The following is a 15,688-nucleotide window of genomic DNA, read 5'->3' as shown; positions in this document are numbered from 1 at the left end:
GAGGTCAGACACATTCTGGGGTTTCTGTCTGCTTATTTCCAAACCCAAATGAGCAACTTCACGTTCAAAAACGAGCCCAAAAAGCGCAACCCGTGACTCATTAAACTTGCTAGCGACTTAAAAAAAAAAAAAAAAAAGCCCACAGCCGCTTATAATAATCGGACTTGGCGACAGAAACTCAAAATAGTTCCTGTTTTTCTACCAACAAAATGCGCATCTCCCGCTTCCCTCCATTTTTTTACGTTTCTGTCGCTGCTGATACTGTCGCATAAAAACGGCGATCACTCGACAAGACGCTTAGAGGAAATAAAATTAAATTCCAAAAGAAAATAGTAACGCACAGTATCGCAAAATGATTTTGATAAGTAACTGTAATCTGATTACTGGATATGAAATAGCAACGCTTTAGATTACTCGTTACTGAAAAACGTGGTCCGACGTCAGTAACGCGTTACTGTTTGTTGTCTCCATGATGCTGCTTCTTCACTAATGTTCTCACAGAACAGCTGATTTTCCACTGTGGGCTAGTTATGAGACACTGGAAAGTAACTGACTGTACTACTGGATTTAAGTATATCAGAGTAACAAGAATTAAATATATCCCAAGTCCATCTAAGAATTTCTTTTGCAAGTAGATCTGGTCAAGAAGTAAATCTTCTGGCTGTAAATGTGACAAAATGTGAAAAATCAAGGCACTGCATTTCATTAAAATGTCCCATAAACAATCAAAATGTTTTCTTTTCCGCTACTCTGCAACATTTAGAATCAGGTGTGACATATTCAGAATTAAACTTCTAATGAAATCCAACATCAGTCAAGCAACTTTGAGTCTGGATCATAAATGCACCAAATGAACAAAGGCTGGCTGTAATGGGAGGTTAATGGGAGCCATGTTGCTGCTCAGAGGTCAGGAGAAAATCCCTCCAGAGATAAGAAGGGGCACAAAAACCACAGCTGTCAAGGCAAAGCTCAAATGATGCTGCAGAACCCAGAGTTAGCCAAATCATGTGGGTCTTAGTGTTCCTTTGTTGCAGAGAGTAATCTTCTTCCACAGCCCACAGCAAGGAAGCACTGTTCATGGAGAAGTTCATATTGCCGATGTGCAATAAAGGGACTTTGGGAAATGCAAGGAATTCACAAGCCCGACGCAGTGGATCAGTAACAGGCTGCTGCTCCTCTTATCCACTATACTTTAAGTACTGTGCAATAAAAAATAGTGCAACACGAGGCGTTGCTTTGTCCTATCAGTAGCGTTCATTCAGTCATAAGCTTTTGTAGCTAAACAAAGGATTCAGGAAATTATTAGGTGGCAAGGAATAAGCAGAGAGGGTTAAGCCTGTCAGAAATTATGTGAGCATGAATAGTCTCAGAAATAATGGTGATCAACAATTCGGCTGACTTCCTGTTCTCACCTTGTGCCAATATCAATTTTACATTAGCATTATTAGCAGCTATTGCTGCTTAACCACCGTCCTGCCTTCTTCAGATTATTAGGCTTTCCCTCAAAGCTTCCCTCATCCTGTCGTAAAACCAAACTGTGCAAATTGGCTTTGTAACCTTCTATGATGTGAACCTGAAAGCAGCTGGACGGTTCTTAGTGGTAGAAAACACTTAAAATATACAGAATGTGTTCTAAATAAAGAGTAAGAAAAGGAAACAACATGGTCAATGTTGTAGAAGAGAAAGCCTTTCTGTTTGTGTTGAGATGTCTGTCACTGTCAGAGATTTGGTTGTAATCCAACAAAGAGCAAGAAATGTAAAAAAAAAAATGGAGGGAAAATATTTGTGTGCACCAGAATATTGTAGCAAGTTAATGTGTTAGTGTGTTAGATTGGTGGAAACATGTTGTCCACCCAGTGTTTGTCTTTTAAATGAAAGCATTTGCATGCATTAATCTAGCTGATCTAGAGCATTGTGGGAGTCTAATTACTGCTTAGGACATTTGGAAATATAAACATGATATAAAAAGCTCCTGATTTAAGCAGTTTTATATTCTTTGAACTCCATAGGGGAATTTCTTACTATCTAAGCCATAATAATCAGGAATTGCCAAATGATTTTCTGCATTTACCAACAGGAGTAATAATTTATTGAGTCTGTCTGGTGCTAAGGGAGGATTGCACAGTGGATTTTCAGAGATAATAAGGTAAAAATATGTCTCTCTGTTGTGCTATTTTCTCTTCATCACAAGAGTTTTTTTTTACACCCAAATCTTAACCTTGTAGGTTTGGGAACAGAGATTCCTATGAAAAAAGGTTGAAGTTGTCTCTTTGAGCCATTTCTGTGTTTATTTGTCCGTCTATTTTAGATTTTTTTCCCATTGAGATACTCATACATTTGACCCATTTTCAAATGTATAGTAGAGGCCACTCAATTCTTGTCCATTATGTCTTTGTTTTCCAAAGAGTTAAAGTCGCCATGCACCTTAACAAGATCTTAGGATACTGGTGATAAACTCATGTCTGCCTGGCTCCTCATGCAGCTTCGTTTCTCACAGTTACAGTAATTTTAAACCTTTTAAAATTTTGACTTAAGCTATTAGGTCAAAATTTGAGGAAGAACATATTTTCTTTTATATAATTCATAAGAATATAAACAAATATCTGCTTTTACTTGAATGGCATGTCCAAACATATTTCCTAATAGGAGGAAAGGCTCCATGAAATGAGTCTCTATGTCATAGAAATGTTTAGAAAGTCCTATATAACTAATTTTAAAGTTCCAAGACACTTAAAAACAAATCAAATAATTTGGTTCAGTTTTGAGAAACAAGTAGATGGGCCACCAAGTGGAGCACAAGTTTTCTCCACACTAAATAAATAGCTTCAGATTAAAGGGCAGATTTTTTTATTATTATTGTTATTATTATTATTATTATTATGCCCCAATGAAACATTAATTTATCGTTGGTCTTTTATGAAGAGGTGCCAACATTTGTAGAGTGTACTGTGATAGTCAGAGTGAATGGATCAATAAAGTAATTTTAGAAGATGAACAGCGCCACTAAGTCTTACTACTAAGGCTTTAAAGCTGAGGTAATATGAATGTAAAAGTTTTAATTATCTCTAAGGTAATGGCTACAAGAGTTATCTTCTCAGACATTGTTTCCATGTCCTTTGATTCATGGTTAGTGTTAAATCTGAGTAGAAGCCCCCAGAAAGTTGTAAAATGTGCGATTTGCTGCTTCAGGGTACCAAATCAGTGATACCCCAGGGGTAAACTGTACTGCCATCTTTCATGACTGCACCACAGATGAAAGGAGACACTGCTGCTTCCAACCTTTGGAGATTATCTACATTGTCTTGAAATAAACAAACAGGTTTGGCTTCTCATCCTAACAAAGTGCTTAAATCTGACAATATGTGGGGCCAAAATACTGAGAAAAACACATACCAAAATAAACTCTGACATACATGATCAAAACATCACCCACGTTCTGGGGATTTTTGTTAAATTTATTTAAAATCAAAACAACACTGATTCAAAATGAATAAGACGTGTGTAGGGAGTGAAATAAAAGCAGAATGAGGGGCAAAACATTTAAACCATCAATCATGTGTCGTCACAAATGCCGCCTTCTGAACTGTGTGCTGATTAGCCAGATGGTCTCTGTCCTCTTTAGCCCAAAGGATTCAGTGTTCATGATTTCAAAATGTTAAATTCATCAGAGCATAAAGTTGTCTTTCCCTCGGTTCCAGTCCACCTCAGATAAACCTGTCCCCCGAGAACGCCTCTGCATTCTTTTCTTAATGGTTTTTAAGTTGCATTTTTGCCTCCCTTTACAAACTGTGTTCCTGAACCCATACAATGGCTTTCTCTTTTCAATATCTCTGTTACGAAAGCAAAGCTTCACAAGTGCCTGAGAATCACGGCCATGTGATATTAGTTTTTAAGCTTGTCCATTTGCAGAAAGTTTATTTCTTCCAAGACTAAGGGAGACTTTCTATCAGTCGGAAACTAGTAAAATGTGCTGCATTTAAATGAAACATAAATGTTTGTCCTTCACTGTAAGTGAAGCAAGGCAGGAGCCATAAGGTCAGGGGTCAGAGGGAATTTATTGTTGCTTTTTTAAACAATATAAAATGTTAATGTTACTTTTAGTAATAAAATTATGAAAAACATTTTAAATACTACGTTAACCAAATTACCTTCACTTGTTCTGAAAATGCTCCATGTTTAAAAAGTAGCTGACTTTGCAGTATGATGACTTGAAATTGGGTCTTTGTCTTTAAGAAGCTCCTTCTCTTCAGCACCTAATAAGAACAATGCTCCTCCACAATGCCATTTATAACCGTCCCTTGGAGCGTTGCACTGAGAAATAGTTTGTACGATAAGGTGATAACCAGGCGTTTCATATTGCTGCTGCTGCTAGTTTAGGGGAGATGTGTGAGAAAGGTGCTGTGTTGGTACAATTACAAGAAGAAGTTAAACCTAAATCTATCAGGCGTATTAATAAGTCTTGTTTCTGTAATAATTGTTAACATTTCTTATTGTCTCAAACCATTTTTACCTCAAAATACATATTTATTGTGAGATGCTTCGTCAAGATCATAACTTCCATCAATAAATTGAAAGATTTGTATAACTTTAAAGGCATATTTATATAAATCATGTTGATTTTGACTACTTTGACTTAAGTAGTGCACCACACTATCTTTTTATACTATAAATTGTTTAATAAGGTCTTGAATTATTCTGAAGGGCATCTGTGAACTTCAGCTGCTTTTTTATTGATGCACTTATTTTCAATCCAGTCCTCTCAGGGCTGCATGCTTCAGGAAAACATGTAATTGTGGTATGACTGACAAACAGAGCAAAGACAATATTGATTGAGATGTGATTCGCACTTCCATTGTTCCTCTTTCTTTTCCACCGTCACATCGTCGGTGCCACTGTGCAACACAAATTGACATTTTATTGCCAAGGTCCAAGTCCTTCTATATGTCTGTTTTCAGATAGTTTGTTTGTTCACTTCAAAATCACAACCATCCAAGCACAGGAATGAACCCGAATCAAGAGGCATCAAAGTGCATATACAGCTTAGCAAAGAGCATAATTTTAAATTACATCCACCCAATCCGGACGCTGGTGTCCTCATTACATCTTCAGTGTTTTTATTGTTTTGAGGACATGGGAAAAAGACTTTCTCTCAGGAGTTACAAATGTGCCCACTTCAGTGGACTACATGCACCTGAGCATTCAACACAAATAGTAGGAGCTTAATCCATCCATCCATCCATCCATCTTCTTCCGCTTATCCGAGGTCGGGTCGCGGTGGTAGCAGCTTCAGAAGGGAGGCCCAGACTTCCCTCTCCCCGGCCACTTCTTCCAGCTCTTCCGGGGGAATCCCGAGGCGTTCCCAGGCCAGCCAAGAGACATAGTCTCTCCAGCGTGTCCTGGGTCTTCCCCGGGGCCTCCTCCCGGTGGGACGTGCCCGGAACACCTCACCAGGGAGGCGTCCAGGAGGCATCCTGACCAGATGCCCAAGCCACCTCAACTGGCTCCTCTCGATGTGAAGGAGCAGCGGCTCTACTCTGAGTCCCTCCCGGATGACTGAGCTTCTCACCCTATCTCTAAGGGAGAGCCCAGCCACCCTACGGAGAAAACCCATTTCGGCCGCTTGTATCCGTGATCTCGTTCTTTCGGTCATGACCCAAAGCTCATGACCATAGATGAGGGAGGGAACGTAGATCGACCGGTAAATCGAGAGCTTCGCTTTTTGGCTCAGCTCTCTCTTCACCACGATGGACCGGTACAGCGCCCGCTTGACAGCAGACGCTGCACCAATCCGCCTGTCGACCTCCCGCTCCCTTCTTCCCCCATTCGTGAACAAGATCCCGAGATACTTAAACTCCTCCACTTGGGGCAGGACACCCCCCCTGACCTGGAGAAGGCACTCTACCCTTTTCCGGCTCAAGACCATGGCCTCGGATTTGGAGGCACTGATCCCCATCCCAGCCGCTTCACACTCGGCTGCGAACCGCTCCAGCGAGAGCTGCAGATCACGCTTAATATAAGCTTAATATAAAGCCTTATTTAATAATGTTGTATGGTTGTGATTGGTATGGCTTACTGATAAGGCCTGAATATAGTGACATTTTATACCACAATCAAGTAGCTTCAGTTGTTATAAAAAGGCTGAACACATCAAAACCAATCAAGCAAGTCGGTTTTGATCCCTTTATATTGGACTCTGTCTCTTTAAGAAGCTTCTACTCTTGCTGATACTCCCCCTTTTGCCCATCAGTGTTACTACTGCTGCCACTAGTCTGGAGGTGCAGAGTGGGGAAGGCAGCAGGAAACTGCAGCTCTGCAGAGGAGCTTTGGGTAAAAAAGTGGTGCTTTGTGGCAGCAACACTCCATGTACAGTATATTTATGAGGAGAAAATGACATAACACAATATAAAGCTCAATAGGTCGATTTTGCATAATATCCTACAAATGAAATGATAAAAAAACACATGTCTATTTAAATGGCAGCCAGTGTCCAAATAAAAACTTCAAAAAGAGAATAAAAAGCTCGTATTAGTACTGTCTGGTACATATAAAAATGCCTGCAAAGTGTGAACACCATCCATCCATCCATTTTCTAACACCCTCGTGCCTAACGGGGTCGGAAGAGGTGCTGGTGCCTATATCCAGCTAACGTGCTGGGCGAGAGGCGGGGTTCACCCTGGACAGGTCGCCGGTCTGTCGCAGGGCAACACAAAGACAGACAGGACAAACAACCATTCACACACACACTCACACCTAGGGAGAATTTAGAAAGACCAATTAACCTGACAGTTATGTTTTTGGACTGTGGGAGGAAGCCAGAGTACCCAGAGAGAACCCACGCATGCACAGGGAGAACCATGCAAACTCCGTGCAGAAAGACCCCGGGCCGGGAATCGAACCCAGGACCTTCTGCTGCAAGGCAACAGTGCTAAGTGTGAACACTCTGATGCTAAAGCTGCAAATATAAAATGCTGATTGAAAAATATAATTTCAAAGTCTTGCAGTCAAATTACCCAGTCTTCTTCTGGTTTTATTTTCTACTTATAAAAATCTATCAAATCAATGAAACATTAACAAATGCTGAAATAAATGAACAGCTGCACGATGCGGACATTAAAGCAGGTTCGTTTCCTGCCTTTGAGCTTGTTGTTGATGCGCCGCCACCGGTGCTCAGCGCTCCTCTGCACTGACAAGTGGAAACAATGTCGGCAGGTGTGCATTTGATCAAACTGAATGACATTTACCCAGGTACTCTTGAGATTGAGTAAGCACCGTAAAGACCTTTTGTTGCCTCACCTCCGACTAAAAAAAAAAAACAATCTCAAAGGCTGAGTGAATGGGAGCTGTGTAACTCGGCGTACAGTGGGATCCTGGTGAATGGCGATGTATTCCAGATGATGTTTGTGTGTTTTTCCCCACTGGGCTCGGCTCTTGCATCTGTCTGTCCCCAGCGACCGACTCCAAAACACTATTGGACCTTTTGTTGCTTTTGTATGTCTTTTTCTTTTTGTTCTAAGCATCATTTGCCTCCCATTTCTTTTGTTTTTTTTCCATTCTTCACTCATCTCTACCCTCACCTCTCTCTAATTAACACCTACTGCAGGCTCTATCTGCCGTGGTAAAGCCCCAGGGACGGAGCTGGAAAAGGAGACGGTGAGAAGGAAACAAATACAATGAGACTTCAGAGAAATCAACTGAGAAAGTGAGAAATGGGAAGCAATCGGATTCAGAATGGGGCTGAGATGTGGTTCAAAAGTATAAACTAAACCAGTTTACCGTGCTGTGAAAAAGTATTTTGCCCTTTAAAGATGTCTTACTTTCTTTCTATTTTTTACACAATTAAAGTCAAAGAAATTATTGCATCAAAGACAACCATAATTCATACAAAGTGCAGCATTCAAACGATTATTTCATGTATTAAGGGAATAAATAAATGATGTCAAGTCTCACGTCCTTTGCTACAAGACACAGCGATGTCTCGAGTCTTGAGTCTTTTTGATACCAGGTTTCAGAGAGAAACTTTTTGGGAACACCCACCACGAAGGTGTGCTGTACTCCACAGGTGTGAAAGTGCACAAGCGCAGAAAACACGGCTGCAGGGTTTATTTTACATATGCATGGGTCGATAATAAAAATAAAAAAAATAAAAAATAAAAAATGACGTCTATGTAAATAACCTGGGCTTCTATTACACCTCAGCAGAACCAGAGGCTCCATGTTACGCTGCATTAATGCAGTAGCTCATGCAGAAGGAGCCCCAAAACAAGCAGTGAGTGTATAGAAACACTTCTCAGAAATCTGACATTTCTAATGTTGCTCCAAATGAAACAATTCTGCAAAGAAGAGTGGGTCAAAATTCATCTAAGGCAATGTTAAAGACTGATTGTAATGAGGGTGGCACAGCCAGTTATTTGGTTTAGGGAGAATTACCTTTTCCCTTAAACTTAGACTGATCTGACAGCTGATACATAAAATAACTGTTCAAAAACTGTTCATTGTTTTCATTAGGGTTATCTTTGCCCAATATTAAAATTTGGCCAATGATCTGAAACATCTGACTGTGTAAAAAACAAACAAAACAAAATATTGACCTTAATGCAGCAGTCAGATGAATACACATAATCAACTGCTCTCCATAAACCATCTGTCTCTGCAAATCCACCAGAGACCAGAGGACAGCATCAAACACTGCCGGAGATCTCGAGGTACTTCACTGCTCGCGTGACGTGATGGGAGATGAGTGGGCTGCTCCTTCTGAGGCATCGAGCTGGTTGTTAGGAGTTAGGGTGGAGCCTTAGTGTGCATGAAGACACTGAGGACTTCAATGGATCATTTTTAGCCAAGCAAAGCCGCTGTTATAGGCTGATAAACGAACACAGAGGGGCAGACACGCTGGTGTGTCCTAAATAGTTCACCACGGCGGCTGGGAACACATGCAGGAACACACAGAAGCTAACTGGAAGGGTAAAAATGGCAGCATGGTGGAGCGAGCGGGTGGGTCTGAGAGGTTGAAGCTGTTTGAGTGAACAAAGGCAAAGAAAACAACCACAGGCAAATGCTCACTCAAATTTGCAAACCCCCACGTACACACACACACACCGGCAGGCTGTGCAAACGGTGTGTGTGTCCTTAGCGAATGCAGCCACTGCATTAGTAGTGTAGATTTATTACAAATATTGATTAACCACGGACGACTCAACATCACACTTGCGTTGCAAAGCACTGAGTCAACAATACGTAGAAAAATGACTGTTTATATCCGCAGCACTCACACAACAATAAATTATGAACTATTGACTTTGCACCTGTGTGCACCAACATGGAGGGAGAAAACGAGCAGACAGGCGCACGCTGAGCAGCATGCAAAGGCACCATGAACACCTGCCACAACAAAGACCTGCCTGTTACCAAACACAAAGAAAAATTCACACCAAAACACCCACTACTGGAGACATCGAATTAAGAGAGGTTTATTCCTGAAATAAATCCTCTGGCCGTGATTTATGGTTGTATCTTGGCATTCAGTTCATGCTAGACAATAAAGAGACAGGTTGGTACTCACCTCCACCTCCTCCGAGCAGGCTCTTTTTGCCTGAAAGAGAGAAGAAGAAGAAAAGAGCTTTTCAACATGACTGATCTATGCAGAGTCTAATGGGTTTAACCTTTTGACACTGATTTTGATATAAACCAACAAAAACACATTCAGATTAGAGGAATTGTTGCTAAGGCTTGTGTCTGCAGCTTGTTGTTGGATCCATCTTATCCCAAAACTGTAAGCTAAAGGGCACATAACCTGATTTGATCAATGTTTCTACAGCATTATTTCCTTCATTTTGCTCAAAAATACCTGCTTACAATGAAAACCCATCAAACATATTTTGTCTCTGCTTTTTAATAAAAAGAAAAAAATTATTTTTTTTATCACATATTAACAGCAGCAAAAGGACAATCAAGTGACGCACACAAATGCACACATTATGAAACAATAAAGTATAAAAATACCCTCTGAAGTAACCGGGGAAAAAAACGTAATACAAAGTGAAACCCTGTTGGAATAAAGTGTGCTTGTGCAAACTTTTTAACAACTTTTTCAAATAACCTTGGCGTTTTTAGATGCTTGCAACAGTTTCCTTTTTCAGACAGAAATTAAATTAATCCACAAAAAACAGGGTCAAACTTATTAGTCCTCTTAATGCTTCCAGCCCTTTCTGGATATTTATTTTGCTGGATAACAGCCTGCAGGCATTGGCTGTAGTTTTCGACAAGCTTCTGACAACCTGGAGGAATCCCAGATCGTTCTTCAGCCAAATTATCTAATAACCTTCTGGCATCTTCACTTCGAGTCAGTCAACACATTATTGTTCTCTGGAGTGTCTATGGACTCCTTGGCTTCAGGTTTTTGCCTCATTTGTTCTGTGCGGATCTGCTTGAACTTTGTGGAAAGCTTTTTTTTTTTATCCTGCGCCCTCTTGGCAAATAAGTCTAAGCCAAATTTTTGCTTTGTTTGATCTCCCCTCCACCCCCACCAAAAAAAAAAAAAATGTTTTACCTTTATGAGCTTTGGGCATCACAATGTTAAAACCAATGATCAATAAAAAGTTTTAGTTGAAAAATTGTAATTGATAACAATGAATCATATTTTAATTTAAAACTATATAAAATAAGCAACATTTCCAATTCAAAAACCCTTTTTGCTGCTAAATTGTTGAATAAATGACAGAGTTTGGGGCAACTGTGCCTGCTTGCAGCATGTTTTGCATTTTAGGGTTGAATAGCTTTGGTGATGAGCTAACTCCTGTTTGCACAAGTTACACAGAACAAAAGTGATTCCAGCATCATATCAGATCAACTGTTGATGCAGAAGTTAGTCCCCAGTGGGACAGGATAAGTGGCTTTATTGTCCATTGCCGTTTGTGGATGGTTGTGTGTCAGATTTACAGGTGTACCAGAAAAGTCCAAATGTAAAAACAAAAGAATTTGATTAATTGAGTTAAAATTTTAATGTGTCATTTAATGAATCATTTATGTACAACAAGGCAACAAAACTCAGGGACAAACAAACCTATTCCTTTATTTAATCAGGTAAACCCCGTTGAGATCTAGATCTCATTTTCAAGAGGGACCTGAAACAAACTTCACTCCCCGTCGGGGAATCGAACCCCGGTCTCCCGCGTGACAGGCGGGGATACTCACCACTATACTAACGAGGAGATGTATCAATGAACCACATGTAGATTAAACCTTTAGACACATTTTGTTCTTGTTCAGTTGAACCCAAATAAAAACCTAAAACTAACTCTGCTTAAAATTGAGACGTTTTCTGTTTTAGCAACATTAAGGTCATTCAAAAGTATCTCTTTTGCACCTTATTAACGACAAATAATGTACTCTAATGGTCAAATATTAGGACTGGACAGAAATAAAAGCGGGGTTCATTTTGTGGTCTTTCAAAAACAAATTAGAAAGAAATTAGAGCTGGTTAAAAATCCTGTCAAGGTGCTGTATTTGACAGCAGCAACACCTTTTCGCTTTAATTTTCTGTATTATTGGTCAAAGAAAACCGCTAAAAATAATCATAATAACATCATTTGTGGGCACTTTTTTTTGTTTAATGATTAACAGTATTTGGAAAAATATTCCTGAAATGATGCATCTGATGGCAGAAGCTCAACAATGAAACCTCAGTTTGATTTTTAGTATTTATTCTAAAATGAAAGGAAAGAGGGGAAGAGGCTCATGCTGCCATGCTGGAAACATTAACATGGCCCAAGGATGCATAGTCATGAGCGAGCTTTACACGGCACAGTCCTTGTTACCGACAGACAGATAGTACATGCGTCATGTTGCCTTGGCTGATGCTGCCCTATTGATTTGGTTTGTTACAGAATGTACCAGAAAATACAGTATGTGCAGCTGGTCACAGAGTTGAAAAAAGGAAGATGCAGCTCTTAATTAATTATGTCAGCATGTTTTCTTATTTTATATGAAAGAACATACATCTGGTTCAGACTTATTTGTTCTTGAAGGTTTAATGAACTTGGACCTTTAACGTGTTCAGGTTAGTTTATGTTTACACCTTCATCCTGAAATGTTCCTGTGTTACCCGTGTTTTGACACCACAGTCGAATGTTTGCTCTATTGAGCGATAAATCAATAACTGCTAGTTTCAGCTTACAGAATGATAGTTCAGGAAATTACAGGAAATTTAAGTATTATACACTGTTAAGGAATTTTTATATTAACCGCTCAAGCCCTTGTATTTTTTTTTAAAATGACAGCAGCTTGACTTGATTTTTTAAAAATTTGTCACAGAACTACAAACTTCAGTGATTTTAATTTTATCTGATAAATCAATGCAAAGTAGTGTGTAGTTCCACCCTTATGTTTGTCTCTACCAGCTTTGTACATCTAGACAATAAACTGAGACAATTTTAAAATATGTTTAAGTTCAGTCAGACTGGATGGAAACGTCTTTGATCTGAAGCTGTCCATTGCTGCTCTGGTTGGATGTTTATCACCTGAACTACCTACAAGTGTTTCGGTCTTTTGCAACTCCTAACTGGTTTACTTCAAGAGCTGCCCCATATTTAGCTGAATTAAATTAAAAACATAATGAAATCAAGAGCATCTCTCCCACTACCTTGTATCTCCATGGGGATGATGTGTTTAGGGAGAACAGTTCAGTTTTCTGTCACTAGTAGCACTTTTCTTATAAGCCAAAAAGTCAAATTTTGGTCTAATCTGACAATTAGATTGAGTCCTTGTTAAGTTGTCAAAAATTGTTTTAATATATAGAACAAATTGTAATAGTCTTCCAAATGTTATCCAAGCTATCTTACTCCCAGCATTGGTATTGAGATGGTAACTATAATTTCATAAACTGCAGCTCTACATAAATGCAATTATTTTCTTCATCTCTAGTGCCAAACCCAACTAATCCTTTGTCTATAATATCCAAAAATATAAAATTAGTCCAAACTTTTACATTCAGGAAGAAAAAATGCGAAGCTTTTGCACCAGATTTATACAACTGAATCTCATGTTTCTCCACATCATCACAGGTCTGTAACATGTTTCAGGATTTCTCATCAGGATTAGCGCTCATTGCTCCAATCTCTTTCACAGCTCTCTGTAGCACCAGTTTATAGCATGTCGCCGAGTTAATTTTATACATGTGCCATTTCTGGTGCCGCCACCCTGATTTGATAGGGAGAATAAGAACCAGCAGGTTCTACATTTTATCAAGAACAGAGAGGCACAGCACATTATTAGAAGCTAACTCCACTGCCCACGAAGCTAATGAATAAACTCATGCTGAGTCTCCAGTCCTAAGAATTACAAACAATTCAGTGGGAAGAAAAAGAGACAAAATGGCTTGATTTTCCTTTTAGTCATGGAAGTCCCTCTTAACACAGTCTTTCTTACAAATAACAAAAAGGTGACTGCAGCTTGAACATAATAACATAATGAGCTTGTTTAACAGACTGAATTAATGCTTGTAGCTTAGCTGGCCAGCGTGTCTCCAATCATTACCCTTCCCTACTTGTATCATGTCACTGCACAGCTTTAAAAGTGTAAACTGCTGGCAGGGTGATAAGCCTGGCTGTGGCTGCTTTCAACATATGCGATACCCAAGTGTTTTCTCACACGCATAACCAAAAAACGTGTGGAGTCAGCAACAGTAGCCCAGGGACATCTGCAGTGCCTTCAGTTAACTCAAACCTAACTAAAAACTCATAAAATCACGTTTTTCTGGGGGTGGTTCCTGGTGTTTTTGCATCACATTCTCACTGATGTGACCATGTTAGCATAATCTGATAAGCACATAATCTCACTGTGAGAGGCGGTTAGAGAGATGTGTCAGAAAACACAGGGGACATCCCTCATTTTAGATACCACTTGCCAGCAGGCGCTGAGCCAGCTGAGACTGTGTGTTGTATCAGGAAACTTGGTTTTAAGGCAGGAGGAAGAGGAGCTAAATCTACACGTGTCTGAAGATTATTCAAACATCAAACTGTGCTGCCTCATTACCAGTAAATAACTTGTTTTCTGCCTTAAAACTTATTTTAATTCTTAATGTGGGCTACAGCCTGACGTTTCATCTACAAAAGATAAAAATCTCAATACTTGTTTGAAATATGCAGCAATAATGTTGTACAACTAGAGTTGCTAGCTAGAAAGAATAAAAATGCATTACTTTACGGCTAAAAAGGATAATAATTACAGATTTTACAATCAGAAATGTGAATTTGTGAGCTGAGCATCATCACTGTGTTGTGTTTGCAATCAAAGTCAACATTATATTTACCAAACATTACACCAAAGTCAAGGTTATATCTGAGCAAGAATAACACTGTGCTGCACTGTCCCAGGTGTTAAACACTATTACACAACCATAACAGGTATTTTAACTTAATTAAATTTCTACAGGGAACGAGATCATTTGGCTCATGAGGAGCCCAGATGTAATGTAGAGCATTAGGAAAACGAAGTACACCTACAGAGGCAATAACCTAAGGTACTCATTTTCTGTCTCTCACCAGGTAGTGGATGTTTTCTGGCCCATTTTGCTTTGCAGCAGTGTTTGAGTTCATTGAGTTTTTCAGACAATCATTTCTGCACTGCTTTTCTTCAGTTCCCACGACGACATCTTTATATCTTTTCAGGCACTCTGCTGTTGATTTACTGTGAGTTTTGGGATCTTGGTAATGTCTAAACATATAATATCAAGTTTTGACCAAACTTTACTAACAGATGGACTCATATTTGACTCTGGAATACTTTGGTCCATCCACGACCGAATGGGTATGAAGTGTTTGCGCTGATTTGTTGTGTTTGGTTTGGTTTGAAACATGTACAATTGCCAAATGTCCTGATTTTACAGAAATGCTTACACCAATGATATTTAATTAGTAGCAACTGGCCTCTTCTTTCCTCCTATGGAAGCAGCGAGAATATACTTAATTTGCCCGATCAGTACTGACAGTCGAGGAGATTATGTTTTCTCATTACTTTATTTATTTCTGCTTTTAAATATGGGCGTTTAACACTGCTGTCTGAGGTAATTAAGAAGCTAGTTTTTCTTAGGTGAAAGGGTTTTGGCACTTCCACAGCAGATTTACTGAACTTTCCAACTTCTAAGTTGGGAAAATTATCAGGCCCTCTCCGAGGTGCAACATTTCTGAATAGAAAAGTCACAAGTTTCTTGCTAACCCTGACCTCATAAACTAATTTGGCAACCACACATTTAAAACGTGATGAAAGCTGCAGTAATGAGATATGTACTTGCATATCTACGCTAAAGCTCTTGCTATAAAGGGAAGCATTTTGGATCCATTCTTTACAGATAGTAAACCCTAAAGGACTTAATGAGGAGCTGGTGCTGAACTGTTTTATTTGACTTTAGTGACTTTATGTATTTATATGAGCTTAAATTTTTATAGAATCTTGTATATTATTGTTTTCACTGCTTATCACTGGTTTATCACAGATGTCTCTTTTTTGGGGCTAACTGCCTAGCTTGACTCTGATTGGCTTAGAAGCGTTTTAATCTGCATATAGACACATTGTCAGATCTGTAACAAGCTGACACAGGTATGTAGCGAAAGGTGATTTTTTTTTTTTTTTACCGTATTAAAACGTTTGTGTATTTTTGGTGTGCTGGTTATTTCCAATTTTTGTGACTCTAAGG

At 39.3% G+C, this 15,688-nt stretch overlaps 1 protein-coding gene and 1 non-coding gene across 4 annotated transcripts in view; both read right to left on the bottom strand.

Moving 5' to 3' along the window:
* macrod1 (mono-ADP ribosylhydrolase 1) overlaps positions 1-15,688 on the bottom strand; it is a 183,172-nt gene that overhangs the window by 77,247 nt on the left and 90,237 nt on the right. For all 3 annotated transcript variants that reach the window (XM_028008926.1, XM_028008927.1, XM_028008924.1), the window contains exon 4: positions 9,560-9,589. In XM_028008926.1, the coding sequence (XP_027864727.1) occupies positions 9,560-9,589 (30 nt within the window). The remainder of the gene's footprint in view (positions 1-9,559; positions 9,590-15,688) is intronic.
* Positions 11,136-11,207, bottom strand: trnad-guc (transfer RNA aspartic acid (anticodon GUC)). Its single transcript has one exon. It is a non-coding gene; the product is annotated as a tRNA-Asp (tRNA).

Source organism: Xiphophorus couchianus, chromosome 23 (genome assembly GCF_001444195.1).
Source record: "Xiphophorus couchianus chromosome 23, X_couchianus-1.0, whole genome shotgun sequence".
NCBI lineage: Eukaryota > Metazoa > Chordata > Actinopteri > Cyprinodontiformes > Poeciliidae > Xiphophorus > Xiphophorus couchianus.
Note: the sequence above shows the minus strand (reverse complement) of the source record. Positions and strands in the feature narration are given on the sequence as shown.